At 31.8% G+C, this 17483-nt stretch overlaps 1 protein-coding gene across 1 annotated transcript; it reads right to left on the bottom strand.

The window, feature by feature from the left end:
- On the bottom strand, positions 3290-12340 carry LOC105160748 (copal-8-ol diphosphate hydratase, chloroplastic-like). Its single transcript, XM_020693208.1, has 15 exons — positions 12177-12340; positions 11873-11956; positions 11528-11589; positions 10986-11280; positions 10271-10457; positions 8065-8279; positions 7792-7912; positions 7594-7706; positions 7169-7395; positions 6460-6575; positions 6164-6262; positions 5818-6069; positions 4841-4934; positions 3851-4051; positions 3290-3592 (listed from the first exon to the last, which is right to left on the bottom strand). Exons 1-15 carry the CDS (start codon positions 12268-12270, stop codon positions 3359-3361), a joined length of 2394 nt encoding a protein of 797 aa, XP_020548867.1. The 5' UTR covers positions 12271-12340; the 3' UTR covers positions 3290-3358.

Here is a 17483-nt window from a genome sequence, read left to right on the forward strand (position 1 = left end):
ACTCACCATATAAATATATATGTGATGATATAAGTAGTAATGGGAGCGTGTCAAGTACGTATGCATTTACATAATTTTTTATTCTGAATTTTATTCAAGGTTTCTGGACAAAAGCCCCCCCTTTGTTTGTCCGGATCGGTCCAGGTTCATATAGGAGGAGACAAATTTAACTTTTGTGAGGATCCAAGAAGGTCTGCTCCTGGCTATTCTTAAAAAGGGTTTGTTACTAATCTTGCAACATTCCAAATCGATGACACACTCATTTCGTCCCTATTTCATGGTTTTCAGGCGACCATGACCTCAAGACATTAATGTCTAAGCTGACTTTTTTTTCCTGATTTTGAATGTTAATTTTTCCTCCTCATCTGTGTGCTGTACTCTAAATCAGCTTACATGAACATTATTATTACAACTTAAATCACTAAGACAGCCCAGTATTCTTGAATCGTGCATATACTTGTACCTTAGCTAATGTTGTCTATGACGATGCAGTGTTCCACTGCCTTTTACATCAGATGAAAATGAGGAAGTAAGCAATATAAATGCTCAAAATGAGGCATATTTGAACGAGAACAGAATCGTAAAATTCCCACAAAAGTAAACAATACTGCCCTTTGTTGGGCTAATTCCAATCTCTGTGATCAGCAGTGCTAATTTACCGGAGAAAGATATAATAACGCCTTAATTTCACGAAATTTTCCTCAAAAGCTAACAACAATTGCAGACAGTTTAACTAGAATTAACTGAGGTTACATGCACATGCTCACTAAAGCAAGCTCGTTCACATTTATTCCGGGTAACTAGTATTTTAGTATTGATGCCAAAAAGTGATCAGTAGTACCTATCATCACATTTACTTTTTCGAGGCAGCAGGTTACCTAATTTCCTGCATGAAAACAGATGAATATGTACACGACTGTTAATATTTCATCCTCTACTTAAAGGGACAATTATTACAATTAAAACTACATTAGTCGAAAAATTTGATAATATATTAAAGTTGACAACATTAATCAACATTATTTTTCTGACCTAAAATATATGTCTGGTATCAGACCTAGGTAATGTCGTACTACTAATCCATTAATAAGATTTTAGAGGTATGTGCTCTTTAAATTTAATTTGTTTTTGCCAAAAAGGACCTTTTGCGGCGTGCTTGCGTAATTAGTCAGAAAAGCGCTCTGTCGTTTACTCAGGTAGCGTTGGTGACGTTAACTGATATATTCATCGGCCTTCATGTGTAACATAGTCGCAAATGCAACAAATTCTTCTTCCGATGATATTTATCTTACGCACGTCAGATGACCTTAAAAATAAATAAATAAATGGGACCGGCATTTATCCATTTAATTCAAGTTTTAAGGTCTAGAACAATTAAAAAGGGGAAAAAAAAGGACAAAGGAGACAAAAAGACTAGAAAAGTTAATTGTTTTAATTTGAGTTTCTTTTCTTTTTTTTTTTTTTTGGTCCCAACTAAATAAAATTAGCTTCTATAAGAATGTAATGAGCAGTTGGAGAATCTTAAGGATGAGGCATGCCCATTTACTTTATGATATCAATTATTTGACAACAGGATTAAAAAAAAAACACCTCTATCAATAAACGAATTTTTATCATGTAAAATAAATATCTTATTAATTAGATGTGTTTTCCGTTTAATTACTTCAGGCCACTTTTACTCAGAGTTATTAGTTGGGATATCCCATTTAATCACTTTTATTTTTTTGCTTACTTTGTTTTGAACTAACCTGATATTAATAGCTAAAGCCCGCTACTATAGCTAATTATGGCTGGATAACAATTTTAAAATCATCTATATATAGCACTTAAATTCCATCACGCCAAGTAAAAGAGGCCTTAATGTGAAGGCTCGGGCCTATTTATTGCATTGGTTAGACTGGGCAACCCACCTCGTGAGATGGGCTTATTATTGATTTGGATGTTAAGTGCAGTCTGGACAATGTGGTTAAATTATGACATTGTCTAGATATTAATATCATTACACTATTTTACTGTCATGCATTCCGACTATTTTGGCGAAATATATTTGGGGGAGGGAAAATGCAAGCAACTCTCACGTGATATTATAAATAAGCAAATTATCTCCATATAAAAAAAAAAAAAGAAAAGAAAGATGTCTTTACGCATTTAACTGCTAGGATATCATACCAAGTAAACATGCCACTTGTTTAAAGCAACTCTTGTACATTTTCACAAAGTAAACCACATACATTTAATCACCGTCTTACTTATCAACAATCTATTCTATCTCCAAAATAACACATATTTAAAATAAACATCATTGAAGGGTATATCATTAATTACCCAAATAGCCCAACAACTAGCCCCATCCATCTTGGGATTAACAATCATATGAACACTAGCTATAGTGGCGATTTTATGAACATCAAAGTAAACCTAAGACTAGCCTGAATTTTAAAACTTTAGTAGTGATAATTAGTTTAAAATTTGTAATTAGCAAGAATTAGTAAAAAAATTGTTCATTAAATTATATTTAGAAATAATTAGTTTGCATATGTATAATGACAATTTGATGACAATAAATAATTATTATTACTATAATTATATTCTCATTATAAATGCCACTTATGCTATGTTTATAGCACTTCATAACGACAACTTTATGCATAATTCTTGTCTTTAGTGATTATACAGCAACATGATAAAAATTATTATCACTGAAGCCATGTTTACTACCGCTCTTTTCTGTGATAAAGGGCCCAAATAGAATTTGTAATTGAGTGGATGATTACTTGGAAAATGACTATTAATTATTTGTTTACTAGTTACGATTTCTTAAGGACAATTTGCACCAAAATTTTCAATGTTTGTTTACTAGTTACCATGGCATACGCTTTCCGACAAGACCGAAAATGAGGACGATAATGGAAGCCATGCCTAGTCCTGAATTGGGTGGGTGTTTGGTGACTCTGATAAGCACTGGTGCTGATTACAGTCAGTCAGCCAATATATAATTGGGGGCCTTGGGGCTAAAATTCGGACAGCTCATCGTATCTCGGTCTAGCCCAAATACTAATAATCAAATCACTATATGTGATTGATCCAGATACTTGGCCTAATAAGATCTAGTAAACATGACCTTACTATATTTTTTGCGACAATTTCACAATTATTATTTGATATCTTATCTTAATATTATATTTTTTTGGCAGTGCAAACATGCCCTTATATCTAGATTAGAAAACTTTACCAAAGTATTGTTTCTTAAAATACTGCGCTGCTTGAAATAATCTTGAACCGGGCAATATGAACGAAGAGAAGAATTAACAACTGGAAAGAACAAGTTAAAAGAGTTTTTGGGACATAATGGTAAGAATCAGGGCACGGGCACAAAAAGCACCTTAGACATATGACTGTCAACAGTTTGTGCAGGAAAATAGGCATCATAGTAGAGTGCTTTTGCAACTAATAAAAACGTTTGCTTGATGCCCTTGTTGATGCCAGTCGGTTCTTCATAGACCAGCTGCACCAGTTTCTGCATCTCTTTTTCTATCTCCATGTATTTGATGCTGCCATTTTCTGCATCGATGCAGAGTTTCTGTGCCGATGTCTACATGTTGAAGATCACAAAAATTAATAAAATGATAATATTAGGACAAAAGATATTAAGGTACAACATCGAAGTTAACAATTTAGATTTGGAAAAATTGCAAGTGACCTCCCGTGATATTGCAAGTAAGCAAATTACCCCATATAAAAATTTTTTCTAGCAAGTTATTCTCATGTATTTCTTAAAATACAATAATTTATCTTTTTTATTTTTTAAAATAAAACAATTTAATATCAGGTAGTTAATCATCCCTCATACCTCTTTAGATTTATATTGAGAAAGCTGGGAAGAGATGTTGTTGATAAGGTTGGAGAGAGTGATGTACTGTTGGTCGGACAGTATCTCCTTAGCTTCACCAATGCGACCACCACAAATGTTTAACGTTGTTACGAGGAGAGCTGCGTCTTCCAGGCAATTGGCGTCGTCGCCTTCTTGGAGTTTCATCAGCCACACATCCCACTGTTATATACCGTATGCAACATCAGATGTCTCAAGTATTGCACTCAACTTGTAAGCCGCTATTTAAAAAAATGAACTATTTCATATGATATAAATTACTACTGTTTAAAAATAATAGCGAATTGATATTATGATCAATCATGATCAAATAAAATTAATGTGACAATTTAAAGGTTTTGATTACTACAATTAATCAACATTTATCATGATTTTATTTATGGCCAAAACATTTACTGTAATTTTCAACTGTAGTTAATGTTTTTGCCTTGCTTACAGAAACAACGACTAATAACCATTGCATTGTCATACGTGGTCGATTGGTATACAAATTTTAAATATGGTAATTAACCATAATAAAAATTCGTATTTCTTTTAGTAAGCAGTTACACTTTTAGTCCCATAAGATAGGGAGTTTAACACTTTTGGTCCTTTACTTTACGGGACTTCCAAAATAGTTTGGTTGGAACAACTCGACACATTTAGTCTTATGCTTTACGAAATTTTCAAAATGATCCTAAAATTGAAAAAAAATGACAGATTCAGCCCTATAAAATTCAGTAAAATAGAGGACTAAATCTGTCGAGTTTTCTCAATTTTGGGACCATTTTGAAAATCCAATAATACAAAGAGGACTTAATGTATTGAGTTTTCCTAATTCTAAAATCATTTAAAAATCCCGTAAAAGTAGTGAACCCCTGTTCTATAGACTAAAATCTTGAGTTTGCCTTTTGTAGTGCAATAAAAGATATAGAAAGAGAGGCAAAAGATTAATTAATTATATCAACTCACAGCGTTTTCGAGTTCGTCGCACAGAGTTTTGTCGATGCCCTCTTGGAGTTGTTGGAGAGTCTGTCGCAGAATGTCAATGATACGGCCTCCAACACTGGTAAATTATTGATAATTTTGAATCAATTTTCAAATCTAAATATAGGTATTATAAGAAAAAAAAAGGACCACTGCGAAATCAGGCAATTTTTCTCAAGAAGAAAAGAAACACACAGAAAAAGAGAGCGATGTTTAAAATTTGCACTGTTGTCAAACTTGAATTTGTATACAAATGCAGCATGAGAAACTAAATATTTTAAAATATTAGAGGACTTATAAAATAAACAAATAACAATATAGATTATATTTTGGAAGTTGTTAGAATAAAAATAATAGAACATTGTTTTCAAATTTGTAATAAAAAATAGTTCATTAGCAATAATAAGAACAAATTAATATTCATTCATTACCCAAAAAATAAAAAAAAAAAATTCCCCTACACTATAAATCACTATATACGATAGTTAAACTAAATCGATGTGAAAATTTGGTATTGGTCATTGTTAATCAACATTCAAATGACTTTTACATAATAAAATATTTGCCATAGATTTTAACTTTAATTAATAATTTGGCATTGTTTACTAAAAGCTGTCACACAGCTCCAATTGATATTTTTAACCATAGTAATTAATCACATCGATAAGATATTACCAGATCTCAATGATCATATCATAATATAGCCGACATATATATAGCATCATTTATCAGCAATATTATCAGATATATCTGCATTACTGGCGATGAACATTCCGAAAATAATAGGTACGTTGATGGTGGATATATATTCTCCAATAAGCAAGAATAAGTCCAGAAATGTATTCACCAAAATTATCGACTGATATTTTGAAGACTTTATTTTATTTTATTTTTTATTTGGGACTGATACATTGAATTTACAACGATGCAGTATAAGAAGAAGAGATAGGTTAGAAGGGGACCTGTTTTTTTTGGGCTGGGCACTGATGCTGCTGTCTCTGAACTCTGCTAAAAATGCAGCTTTCTCTTCTGGCGAAGTGGTTTCTCGATTGAAATATGATGTAATAATCTTGGAGATAATGCGAGATTTAGCCCATCCACTTCTCTCTTTTGACCTCTCCGGTTCAAATGCACTTGCAGCTGCCAAAAAGTAAGCAGCAAGCACGTCTTTTTGGCTTATTCCAAGTTCTTGAAGATTTGAGTTTTCATACCATCTGCAACTCAAGTAATTAGAGATTATAAGTTCTTTAATTTGGTGCACAATAATTGTGAAAATATATATATATAGCTGTCTGATCATCCGCATACTCTTGCATATGATTCCACTCGGTTTGATGTAGAGCCTGGCATCTGTTGAAGTCTAACTTCGCGAGCTCAAGGTAGGCGTCGTTGTTGATATCTGGCGTTCTGTTCATGTTAGACATGCATTAGAATCAATCCACTCATGCATTCACTTACTTTTGAAACTTTGATGTCATACTAAAGCTATTATCGAATGTGTAATTAATAAAAGTATAATAATAATAGTTGATGTGATGCATACTAAATGTTAAGCAAAACATAAATGTAATAATATGAGAAAGAAAAGTAGGGTGAAAATAAACCTGTACAAAGACTTGCCAACCCATATATAATCGGAGCCACAATAAGTCTCTATATATAAGCGAGCTATAACACGGGGTAGGCTGGCATACCATGGTATTTCCCATCCGTTCTTTACCTGTAAATTTTTTGAGTTCATTAATCATAATATGCGAAAGCAATAAATTATAATATTTAGGAAAGAATTTAAAAAGTCGCAAGAGATTGCGTTCTATTGATATTTTATTTAGACAAATTACAATAAGCTCTTTTGAAATTTGTCATAATTACGGATACTCTTTTATTGATGTGAAAAATTATCAATACCCTATGATGTATGATAAAATTATGTAATTCTTGGATGATGGTTTAGAAATGTCAACTTTATCTTTGTTTTCTCTTTACATGAAAAGTTAAAAAAAAAATGAACGAGGTGGATGGAAAAATTTGAAAAATCATAAAAAAATTATCCACTTAGTCCATAAAAATATTTCAGGATTTATTATAATTTATAGTTCACAAGTGCATTTTGGTTAATTCACCATAAAAATGAGTGGAGATCTAACGGAAACTAACGGATTGGACTAAATTAACTACTAGATGGTCGTTAAAATCAGGGGATATTAATAATTCACATACAAGAGAGATATATTTCTAATTATGTTGAAGATCAGGAGAGCTTATCGTAATTTATCCTTTTATCTAATATCATCTTGTCATCTGGGATTTTACCTCATCGGCAAAACGTGGGGATATAAGCCATTTATCAAGAAGTTGATTGCTGGTAATTTTTTCATGTATGAATTTTTTGCAGAAGGCAATGGCTTCTTCAAGAATTTTCTCTCCGGGGAATAGGACCTGAGACGACCGATAGAGGTTAAATATAGGAGACAGCGACTCAAATGTCTGACCGTAAAAGCAACTGAATCCATCATCCTTCTTGAATCTTTTCAGTACATCTGCAAAAGGCCAATTACCACATTACGTATGTTAACTAATTAATCATATCAAAATTAAGAGATAACTTTCTATAATTTTAAAATTTCCGCACAATGAGGACAAGAATAACTGAAAAAGTGCACTCAATTAAACTAGTCGCGTGCATTTTTCTAACCATTTTAGCAAATTCCAGTCTTTTTCGTAATATATCAATATACCTGGGCTAACATTAAATCCATGCAATCTTAGAAGCATGAATCCCACAGAGGTGGAGTCGACATCACAAAATTCCGACTCCCGTCCACAGAAAAGTCCCTTTTCACTCCAAAAACTGCGCATTCAACGTTAAAATACATATATTAATCTGTACAGTATTAGAAAGTTTATTGATTGAGCATATATATAATACTGTCTACCTGTGGACATATTCCAAGCAATTCTTAATCTCAGACTCAAACAAGCGGGAAATTCCTAGTCGAGTCAGTCTGTCTACTGACCAAGTTCGTGCAAAAATGTCGATAGGATACACGTTGGGTGCTGTTCAGTAAATACTATTTGAGTTATCAAGAGAATACGATAAAGGTGTATGTGTAATTTTAAAAAATATAAAAACAGTTTGTATAAATAAACCATATATAAAGGGACATAAATGCAATTATCCCTGAAAACAGAAAATGATGTATATATACCTCCTCCATCAAATTTTTGTACTATGTAGTCGATATATTTGAGGCAATTCTCATCTTTAGTCTCCATGAATGCAAAGGCGGTTGATGATGGAGAGAAAAGAAATGAACCATTGCGTTGCAGCAACTTGAGAAGCTTTTGCCACTCCAAATCTTCCAGACCTTCCAAGCTAAACAGTAATGATGTTCGTACTTTGTGCATCAGCTCCTTTGGAATCCTGGTAAATAGATTAAAGAGTACTGTAAATATTTTTTATATTATAAATCGCTACGGCTTAAAAGATTATCACAAATTTAATACTACCTATCACAGTAAAACAAAATCAATAGGAAAATTTCAATTTCAATCAAAATTAATCAACATTCGCTACGATTTTATCTATAGCAAAAAAAATTTCCGTAGTTTTTAACCGTAGGAAACAATGACTAATAATAGTCGTTGTGTAGCCGGATTTATTAGTACTCGCCACTATTATTTTACTTTTAACTAAACTAATTAATCATAGCAAAAAAATTATATTTCTTCTGGTGGGAGAATATATATATATATATATATATATAGTTATATCAAAGGTTGAAAATGAACGAAAGGACATGTATATACCACAAACAAAAAAGAGACATTAATGGTGATTTAGCGAAGGACGCATGACGGTAGTGTAAACAGTTGGCAAAAGTTTAATTATATATGTTGTATTTTTGTTTAAATATATGAATTATATGTATTTGGAATATGGTAAATTACAATGAGCTTTCTTAAAATTTAATATAATTACAGATACTTTTCATTGTTTGAAAAATTATCAGTACCTCTGATTTTAACGAGCGTCTAGTAACTAGCTCAATTTGTTAGTCTACATTAGATTTTTATTCATTTTTTGCGGTGAGCTGGTCAAAATACAATTTTGGATTATAAATTATAATTTTACTTATATTTTATTTCTTTTAATTTTTTATTTAATTAAGTGGATATTTTTAAAAAAAAATCATCCATCTCATCTATTTTATTTATAATTTAAATTTTTTTTAAAAAAATATACAACATGTGCAAAATTTTCATTCAAAAAATAATATAATTTCATCAAATATAAAAACAAGTATTAATAATTATTTAAATAACAATGAGTATTGATAATTATACTAAATCCTTAACCTTTGGAATATTAGAAGACCGGTATGTAACAGATGAAATGCGAATACTAATGGTAGGAAAAGTAAATGAATTATTATGTATCGTAGAGTTAGGAAAATTAAGGGGTATTCAATATTACAATAATAATACATTGATTGGTTTAAAATTATCGACATATCTTAAAAAAATTCATAAATAATATCGATATTTTTTTTAAAAAATATTCCATAAACAACCCAATTAATGTTTTTGCACGTGTTAGAGGGTATCCAAGTACAAATTCTACTGTAACCAGAACTTACGCAATCAAATAAGTGAATGTAATATTATATTAATCAGCAGACAACAACTTATATAAGAAAAAATTACAATTTGAAATTTAAGGTTGATATTTTTAGCCCTGCACAAATTGATTTTTATAATTTAATTTTATAACTTTATTATTTTGATAATTTTAGTTATTTTCTGCCCAATTTGGTCGGAAATTATAATTTATTTGCATTTTAGTCTTGTAAATAAATTCATACAGGACAAAAAATGACAACTCTTTCAAGTTATAGGATTAAAAATGTCAACACCCTCTAAGTTACAGGACTAAAATTGCAATTCAATTGGGTCATGCATGTGCAAGTTACATGCAATTTTAGGTCGAAAAGGATGAAAATTTTTGGCCTACAAATTGCCAAACTTTTAAATCAAATGATTAAATTGCAAATATCAATTCGTGCAGGACTCAAAATACCACTCCATATATTATAGGACTAAAATTATAATTTTTTCCATATACAATTAAGATTAGCACATTAATAGGGAATCAATTACGCAATTCATACAGCAACATTATATAATTAATTAAAACCAATCTTCACCAATGAAGTCTTGGTTGAGTGGTGGGGTAGAAGTCCGACAACTACATGTTGTAGTGTCTGATGTTTTGAATTTGTGTTTGTGGACGATGTTTTATTTTAATAATATTTATTATTAACTTATTTTTATAATAGTTGTTGGTTAGTTATAAAATAATTAAATTCATAAAACATAATTGTAAGGAACTTCACTGAAAGAAAAATATGTTACCTAGCCAGTTTATGATTTCTTGCAGCAAAAATGTCTTGCAGAGCAGGAGCATCATAGGGAAGATCATGAATGCCCATGTCTCGGGCTCTTTGCAGAAGGGCCGGAAACACGATCTCAAATCCGCTGGTCATGTGCTCAGCGTTTGCATGCTCAAGTTGATGTATGTTCTCTTTAATATATGCTATTCCTAAAATCACAAATAATTACGAGGTCGCGTTAAAAAGGAAAATAAATTATATACTTTTAAGAATAAAAAAAAAATTATTACAGGACTAAAACTGCCACACAGTCCATACTTACATGTAGGGGTTGGAAGACGAGTCGAGCCGGCTCGGTTCGGAGATTGACTCGAGCTTGAGGCTCGTGAGCTTTTCAAATTTTTTTTTATATATTTAACTCCATTTTTCAATACTATATTAGCTTATATTCAAAATTAACCTATATCATAATTATTAAATAATATCACATATTTTAATTTTAGCTAATAATAAAATACGTTATTTTATTTATATATTTAATCTCCATACACCCTTACTTACATGACTGAAATTTTAATTTCCCTGATTAAATAATTGTAGTCCAGTTAAAACACAAAGGCAAGCATAATTTTTAATTCAAAATTCATAGATTGATTTATGGGGACGGAATTGTTGAACTCTTTTCTGACTAGTGAATATGATAGAAATCATCAAAATTATCAATTAACTGTTGATACCTTTCTGACTCTTGTGAGGATGAACATTCCATGTTTTGAGCGCAACTACACATGCCAGAGTATTGAGAAGGCGATCGTAAGCCGAGAAAACATGTTCTTCGCCCCAAGAACCATCCTGCAGCTGATTTTGCGCCACCCATTCAAGGCTGCCCGGAAACTGGGGACTATCTTCTCCATGAATATCTCTAATAAGAGCAACCCATGCTGTATCATACGGCGACACGTTTATACGTCCCTCGTCTATGGAACTCAAGAATTTCTTGATGTATTCTGTTAAATCCTCCAAAGTTCCCGCCTTAAATTGGAAACATAAAATTAATGGTTAAGATTGAAATTCCATAACCAATATAATTTGTATGTTTGGATCCTGTCGAGCACGTGGGTATGTGCTTTGATTTATGTGAGTTTATTTTAATTTATTATGTAATTTTTTTTATAGTTTAGTTGTCGTATGATTGGACCAATTTGTCCAGGTTCATGTAATAATGATATAATTATGGCTTAAAATAATATTTGTAAGAAAAGAAGTAAAATTTTCTTACCACTTGAAGGGCTTCTCCTGCAAGATCTTCTTTTTGAGCATCTTCCGCAACAGCTAGGTCAACTATATATGATCACTCATGGTCAAGGAAAGCAATCAATTTCGACACTTTTACAATGAAATGGAGAATTCAAATCAGGTTTTGCGTCGAACAAAATCAATTACAGAGCAAGTGTGATATACTTACCTTGTGATTGGTCACTTTTCCTAAACTATACCAATCACACCGTAAGTGTATTACACTTGCCATATAACTAACTGTTCAGACCCAACCCAACCTGATATGAACTAGAATTTCTCAAAAATTGACAAAATGAAAGTTCTTCCCACATATACACATATGTACCTCTATCTGTGGTTGCTCTTGATATTGGGGTCAGACGAGCCTTGTATCTCGGCGAAATGCCTTTGCTCCTGTTTGGCCATACACCTACAAAAAACCATGTCTTTTTAGCAACTGGATTTACATTCCTACAACATGAAAATTACTAGAGACATAATTGTTAAAATATTAATATTTAAATAATTATTTTTTTTCAAACATGATATTAGAGTTGGGTCAAACAAGAGGTTTTGTATTTGAGTTTTATTGCCGCATTTGTAAAAAAAAAATTTAGTATTGATCAGTGCCCAAAAGTAATTGAACTTACTCGTGAAACATTTCGGTGACGGCGGCCGGCGGGTTGGAGATGCTTTTGAACACTTTGGAAGTAGAATAGGGGATGACAACGATAGAATCTGCATAGTGTTTGAATCTGCTCTGCGTGTGGGACAATTAAGGAAGGTGGGATTAGGAACTAAAACAATATTGCCTGGAAATGATATACTTATAAGTATGATGTCTCACTGATTGTTCCAGAGGTCTATTTATAGACTACCACTTCAAATCATTTGTTCACATTGTCTTCTCATTTGTTCACATTGTCAATTCACTTGTTCACACGTGTCACATAATCCCTAGCAAATTCATCCTGGAATTGGTGGGAGACCAATCCGTCACTACGGACTGTTGCAAATTTAAGCTTTTGCAACATGTCTGTGTTGTCGCAAATTTGCGATGAATTTGGGATGCATTTACTAGGAATTTGGGACGGATATCTTGGAGGGTGGAATTCGTGACAAAGTCGTTGCAAAATTCATTTGAATTTGCAATGGAGTTTGTAACGGTAGTGTGTATGTCGCTTGCTTTAACACATTTTGAGACATATCTGTGATGAATTTTGAACGAATATATCGGATAAGTGAATTCCTTGGCAAAATCGTTTCAAGGTTCATCTTGAATTTGCAATGGATTTGTAACCACTATACCTATGTCGCAACTTCCATACATTTTACAATGGATTTAGGTCAACGAGTCTTTTGTTCACAATTTCAAGAGTGATTTTAAAACTTCTATCACAAAGACATTGCAAACTTCATCCTTAAAAAAAGTTAAAAAACTGTTTAATTGAAAATTTTCCAGCAAATAAAAATGTTAATACCACCATTGCAAATCCATCCTAAATTTCATGACGAAGCTTATTTTTATTTTAAAATAAAAATAATTGTATTTTTGGGGATTGGAAATGTAAAAGTATGTCCAAAACTATGTATTAGAAGATGTTTTGCATTTGATTGATGGATTTTAAATCTTCTATTTTAATTTTGAACTAAGTTTTTGATAAATATGGAAGAGTTCAAACTCATTTCAAATAGAGTTATTTGAAATCCTTTCTTCCAAATCTTTCCTTCAAATTCAAATCTATCAATTAAAATACATCCTAAAAGATTCTTAAAATTTATTATTCATCTCAATTGTTAAACTTATTGGCAAAAAAAACACAAAAAAGTTCGTTTAAAATTCGTCATAAAATCCATCACCAATTTCATGAAGAATTCCTCAACGGATTTAGATTGTAGCAAAAAACCATTGCAAAATTATGCCAAAATCCGTCACACTTTTGTGCTGCACATGGAAATCCCAAAGAATAAAATGTCAGATTTGAACACCATTGCTAAAATATTATCTCGACTGTCATATTCGAAGTTAATAACGTTAGACTGAAATCACCACGAAAAGGCCAAGGAACATTAGTTATCTTTAAAATCAAAATTAACAATAAACAATCTTTTAATTTGTCTGACATCTGGAAAAATTTATTACCATCACCAGCACCAGATAAGATCAAAATTAATTAGGAGTTAAGTCAAACCATCTGAAATTATTAATTTATTCTAACAATAATGCGACCTGTCTAGATTTAAATATAAATGTACATAGATATGTATATATATTCAATTGAGTATGCAGCCTCACATGTATTTTAAATAATTTATCCATTTCTAGGCCCTGATCGAACACATTTTCGAAAGTCAAATGTATGGACTCACTCACTGTTTTGGATATAAATTAATCATTAATCAGCAGGGTTAGACTTAGAAATTACAAAATTATTAAAAATTATTGTGAATCATAAGGTCTAATTTAATCGTTGAAGTTGAGGTCTCATGATGTTAGAGGTTATGGGTTTGAACCCCATTTTATATGTGGGGTGTTATTTCCACTGAATAGTAATTGGTGTTTCTACTGATAGTATTTGATATTAGTGACCATAGTATGATTAATGGTTGTAATCAATTTATTTCAATTAATAATAATTCATCGATCTTACCTAAAAAAAAAAAAAAACCATTGCAAATCATCTCCCTACTTACATATGTACCCATTAATTTACTTTATTTGCAAAGAAGAAAAAGTAGTTGAAAACTTTATTTATTTGCAAAACAGTCGATATGAACGCCCGTATCAATAAAAGTATTTTAGAATAAATATTAATTAGCGTGAGATTCGTGCTATGTATAGATAATTGTTTTAGAAGATAGAAAAAGTTTAACAATAAAATAGTCATGATGAGTTGTATGTTGTAAGCAAAGTTCAACGTAAATGTGGACATCCAACATATTGATGTGGGCTGTGAATATCAATTTTGTGGATTTTATATGGTCTGAATTACGAATGTACTTCCTCTTCACATATATTTCGTACAACAAATGTATGCAAAGCTACTCGAATTCACAGAGGTCTTTTTCATCTAGTGGAGAAGAGAAGAGTTATTTAATTTTTTATTATAAAAAAAATTATATTAATATAATTTTTTAAATATATTAATAATAATACAATGAGTTGGGATTTTTTATTAAAAAATTATTATTATTTTTAAAATTCGCGATTCAAAATCACGACTCATTATATTATTATTAATATATTTAAAAAATTATATTAATATAATTTTATTTTATTTTTATAATAAAAAATTAAATAAGTCGAGAAGAGAAAATATGGATACTGCATTTTGTACTAAATTTTTTGATTTTGTGGAATTTATGAATTCTTTATAGATTTTTAAAATGTATTTTTTTATTTTTATTTTTATCTCAAATTGATAAACTTATTCGTCCCAAAGTCCATAAAAATCCATGAAATAAAATAAGACTGAAATCACCAGGAAAAAGCCAAGGACGATTAGTTGTCTTTAAAATCAAAAATGGGAAAATTTCATTAACTAGTTTGTTAAACTTACTGTGAAAAAGATAAAAGAACGCGATAGTTATGTATCAGAGAGTCCTTTTTTCTCTTCCCCCTCCCCCCTATTTTCTCCTAATTTAAGGAGGATTAGTGTTGATTCCTCAATTACCCTCTAAGCGACTCAAACCCATGACTAAAGTCATAGGTGCAACGTACTCTTGTTAACAAACCACCTTGTATCAGGGAGTCGATGTAAGAGTTGGACTCTTTATTTTTAAACAATTATTACCCCGTTCTGGTGCTAAAGGTGATGGCAATTCGTCTCACAAGTACAACGGCTTACAATCTTAAAATATTTTCAAAAGGTTATTAACTTTTTATGTGAATGGACACATCATATCATCCAAAAGATATACGATTTTATCAAAATAAATACATCTATTCAATCAAATGGCACATTTGTTTAGTTCATTAGACACAATTAAATGATGATTAAGTGTCTCAACCATCATCCACGTATCACAATCTTGTTATGTGTCGTACACCATAAGCAATTATTTGTTAGAATTTAATATAATCAAAATAAATTTATTAATTAAAGTTATCCTACACTATGTTTAAACAAAACTATCACTGCATGAGCAAAGATTAAAAATAAGGCAAAATTGCAAAATTGGTTCCATAAGTATGAGGGGGTGGCAAAATTGCAAAATTGGTTCCGTAAGTATGAGGGGGTGGCAAAATTGGGACCGTAACTACAGGACTGTCAATTTTAGTTTTGTAAGTATTGATTTTTTGGCAATTTTGGTCCTTCCGACCAAAATCGCCCAAAAACGCGACGGAGAGATTTGGGGCTTAGGGTTCCGACGTCCTAGGAGCTTATGTGGCTAATGACGTGGCTTCTTCTTCCTCCCTCACTCTATACCAAGCCATCCTCTCTCTCTCCACCGCCCCACACCATGCCTCCTCTCACCCCCGTCTCTCTATCCCTTCCATCTCCGCTCTCAAATCCGCTTCCTCTTTCGCTGCTGTTTCTGTTTCCCGCCACTACAACACCCCCGCAGTCACCCGCCTCCCTGTTCGCGCCTCTGCCGCTGTCAAGACCCTCAAGAAAACAATTGACACTGAGCTCATTGAGAAATCCATCAACACTATTAGGTTCTTGTCAATTGACGCCGTAGAGAAGGTCAATTCCAGCCACCCTGGTTTGCCTATGGGCTGCGCGTCGATGGGTCACATATTATACGATAAGGTGATAACGTACAATCCTACAAATCCCTATTGGTTTAACCGTGACAGCTCTGTGCTCTTCGCAGAATATGGGTGTATGTTCTCCCTAATAATTATTTCTCAGCTCATTCAGGAAGGGATAGAGAGAGGAGGGTAAGAGGAGGCATGGCGCAGGGCGGTGGAGCGAGAGAGGATGGCTTGGGAGAGAATGAGGGAGGAAGAAGAAGCCACGTCATTAGCCACGCAAGCTCCCAGGTGTTTAAATTGCGCACGTGGACGTCGGAATCCTAAACCCCAAATCTCTCTGCCGCATTTTTGGTCAATTTTGATCGGAAGGACCAAAATTGCCAAAAAGTCAATACTTACAGGACTAAAATTGCCAGTCCTATAGTTACGGTCCCAAATTTGTTACTCCCCATACTTATGAGATCATTTTTGCAATTTTGCCTAAAAATAATTTGGAAGTCAAAGCATCTCGGAACTATTAATTTATTCTAACAATAAATGCAACATGTGTAAGATTTAAATATAAATGTAGATATACACTGCAGACAAGATCTTGATCAAGTATATGTACAAAAATAAAATAAATAACACTATGTATGCAGACTCACATGTACATAATCAGATTGATTTTTATATGCATTATATTAAATAATCTGTATTTTTAAAGAATTTTTGAAATGAAATTTGTATTGCTGGAAGATAAGGACGGTACAGTATTCATAAAAAAATAAATTAAATAAAAGTATTTGAAAAAAAGAAAGAAAAAGAGGACGTGATGAATAGTATTTGATTTGCGCAGCAGATATAATCTTGCCACAATTAGACACAATAATTAATAATGTTATCCGTTGGATGGAACATGTTATCTGTATAATTTTAATAGAATTAAATATATTTTTGATTTCATAATTTGGGTTATTAGTTATCTTTAATTTTTAGAGGTAAAATTTTAGTCTTACATCTTTTTAATTTTCGTAATTTCAATAATTTTGTTGTCAGAGCACACTTCCATAACAAGAAAAGTAAATTTTGGGTGAAAAAGAGGACCGAAATTGCGAAAATTAAAAAGATAAAGAACCAAAGTTTTATTCTGAAAAGTTAAAGGATAAAAATACTAGCAAAAATGAGACAATAAAAACAGTAGCCTCAAATTTAAAAGGTCGCGCAAGATGCATTGCATTTTATAGGAATAATTTCATTTTTCGTACTCAAAGGA

This window comes from Sesamum indicum, linkage group LG4, assembly GCF_000512975.1.
Source record: "Sesamum indicum cultivar Zhongzhi No. 13 linkage group LG4, S_indicum_v1.0, whole genome shotgun sequence".
Lineage (NCBI taxonomy): Eukaryota > Viridiplantae > Streptophyta > Magnoliopsida > Lamiales > Pedaliaceae > Sesamum > Sesamum indicum.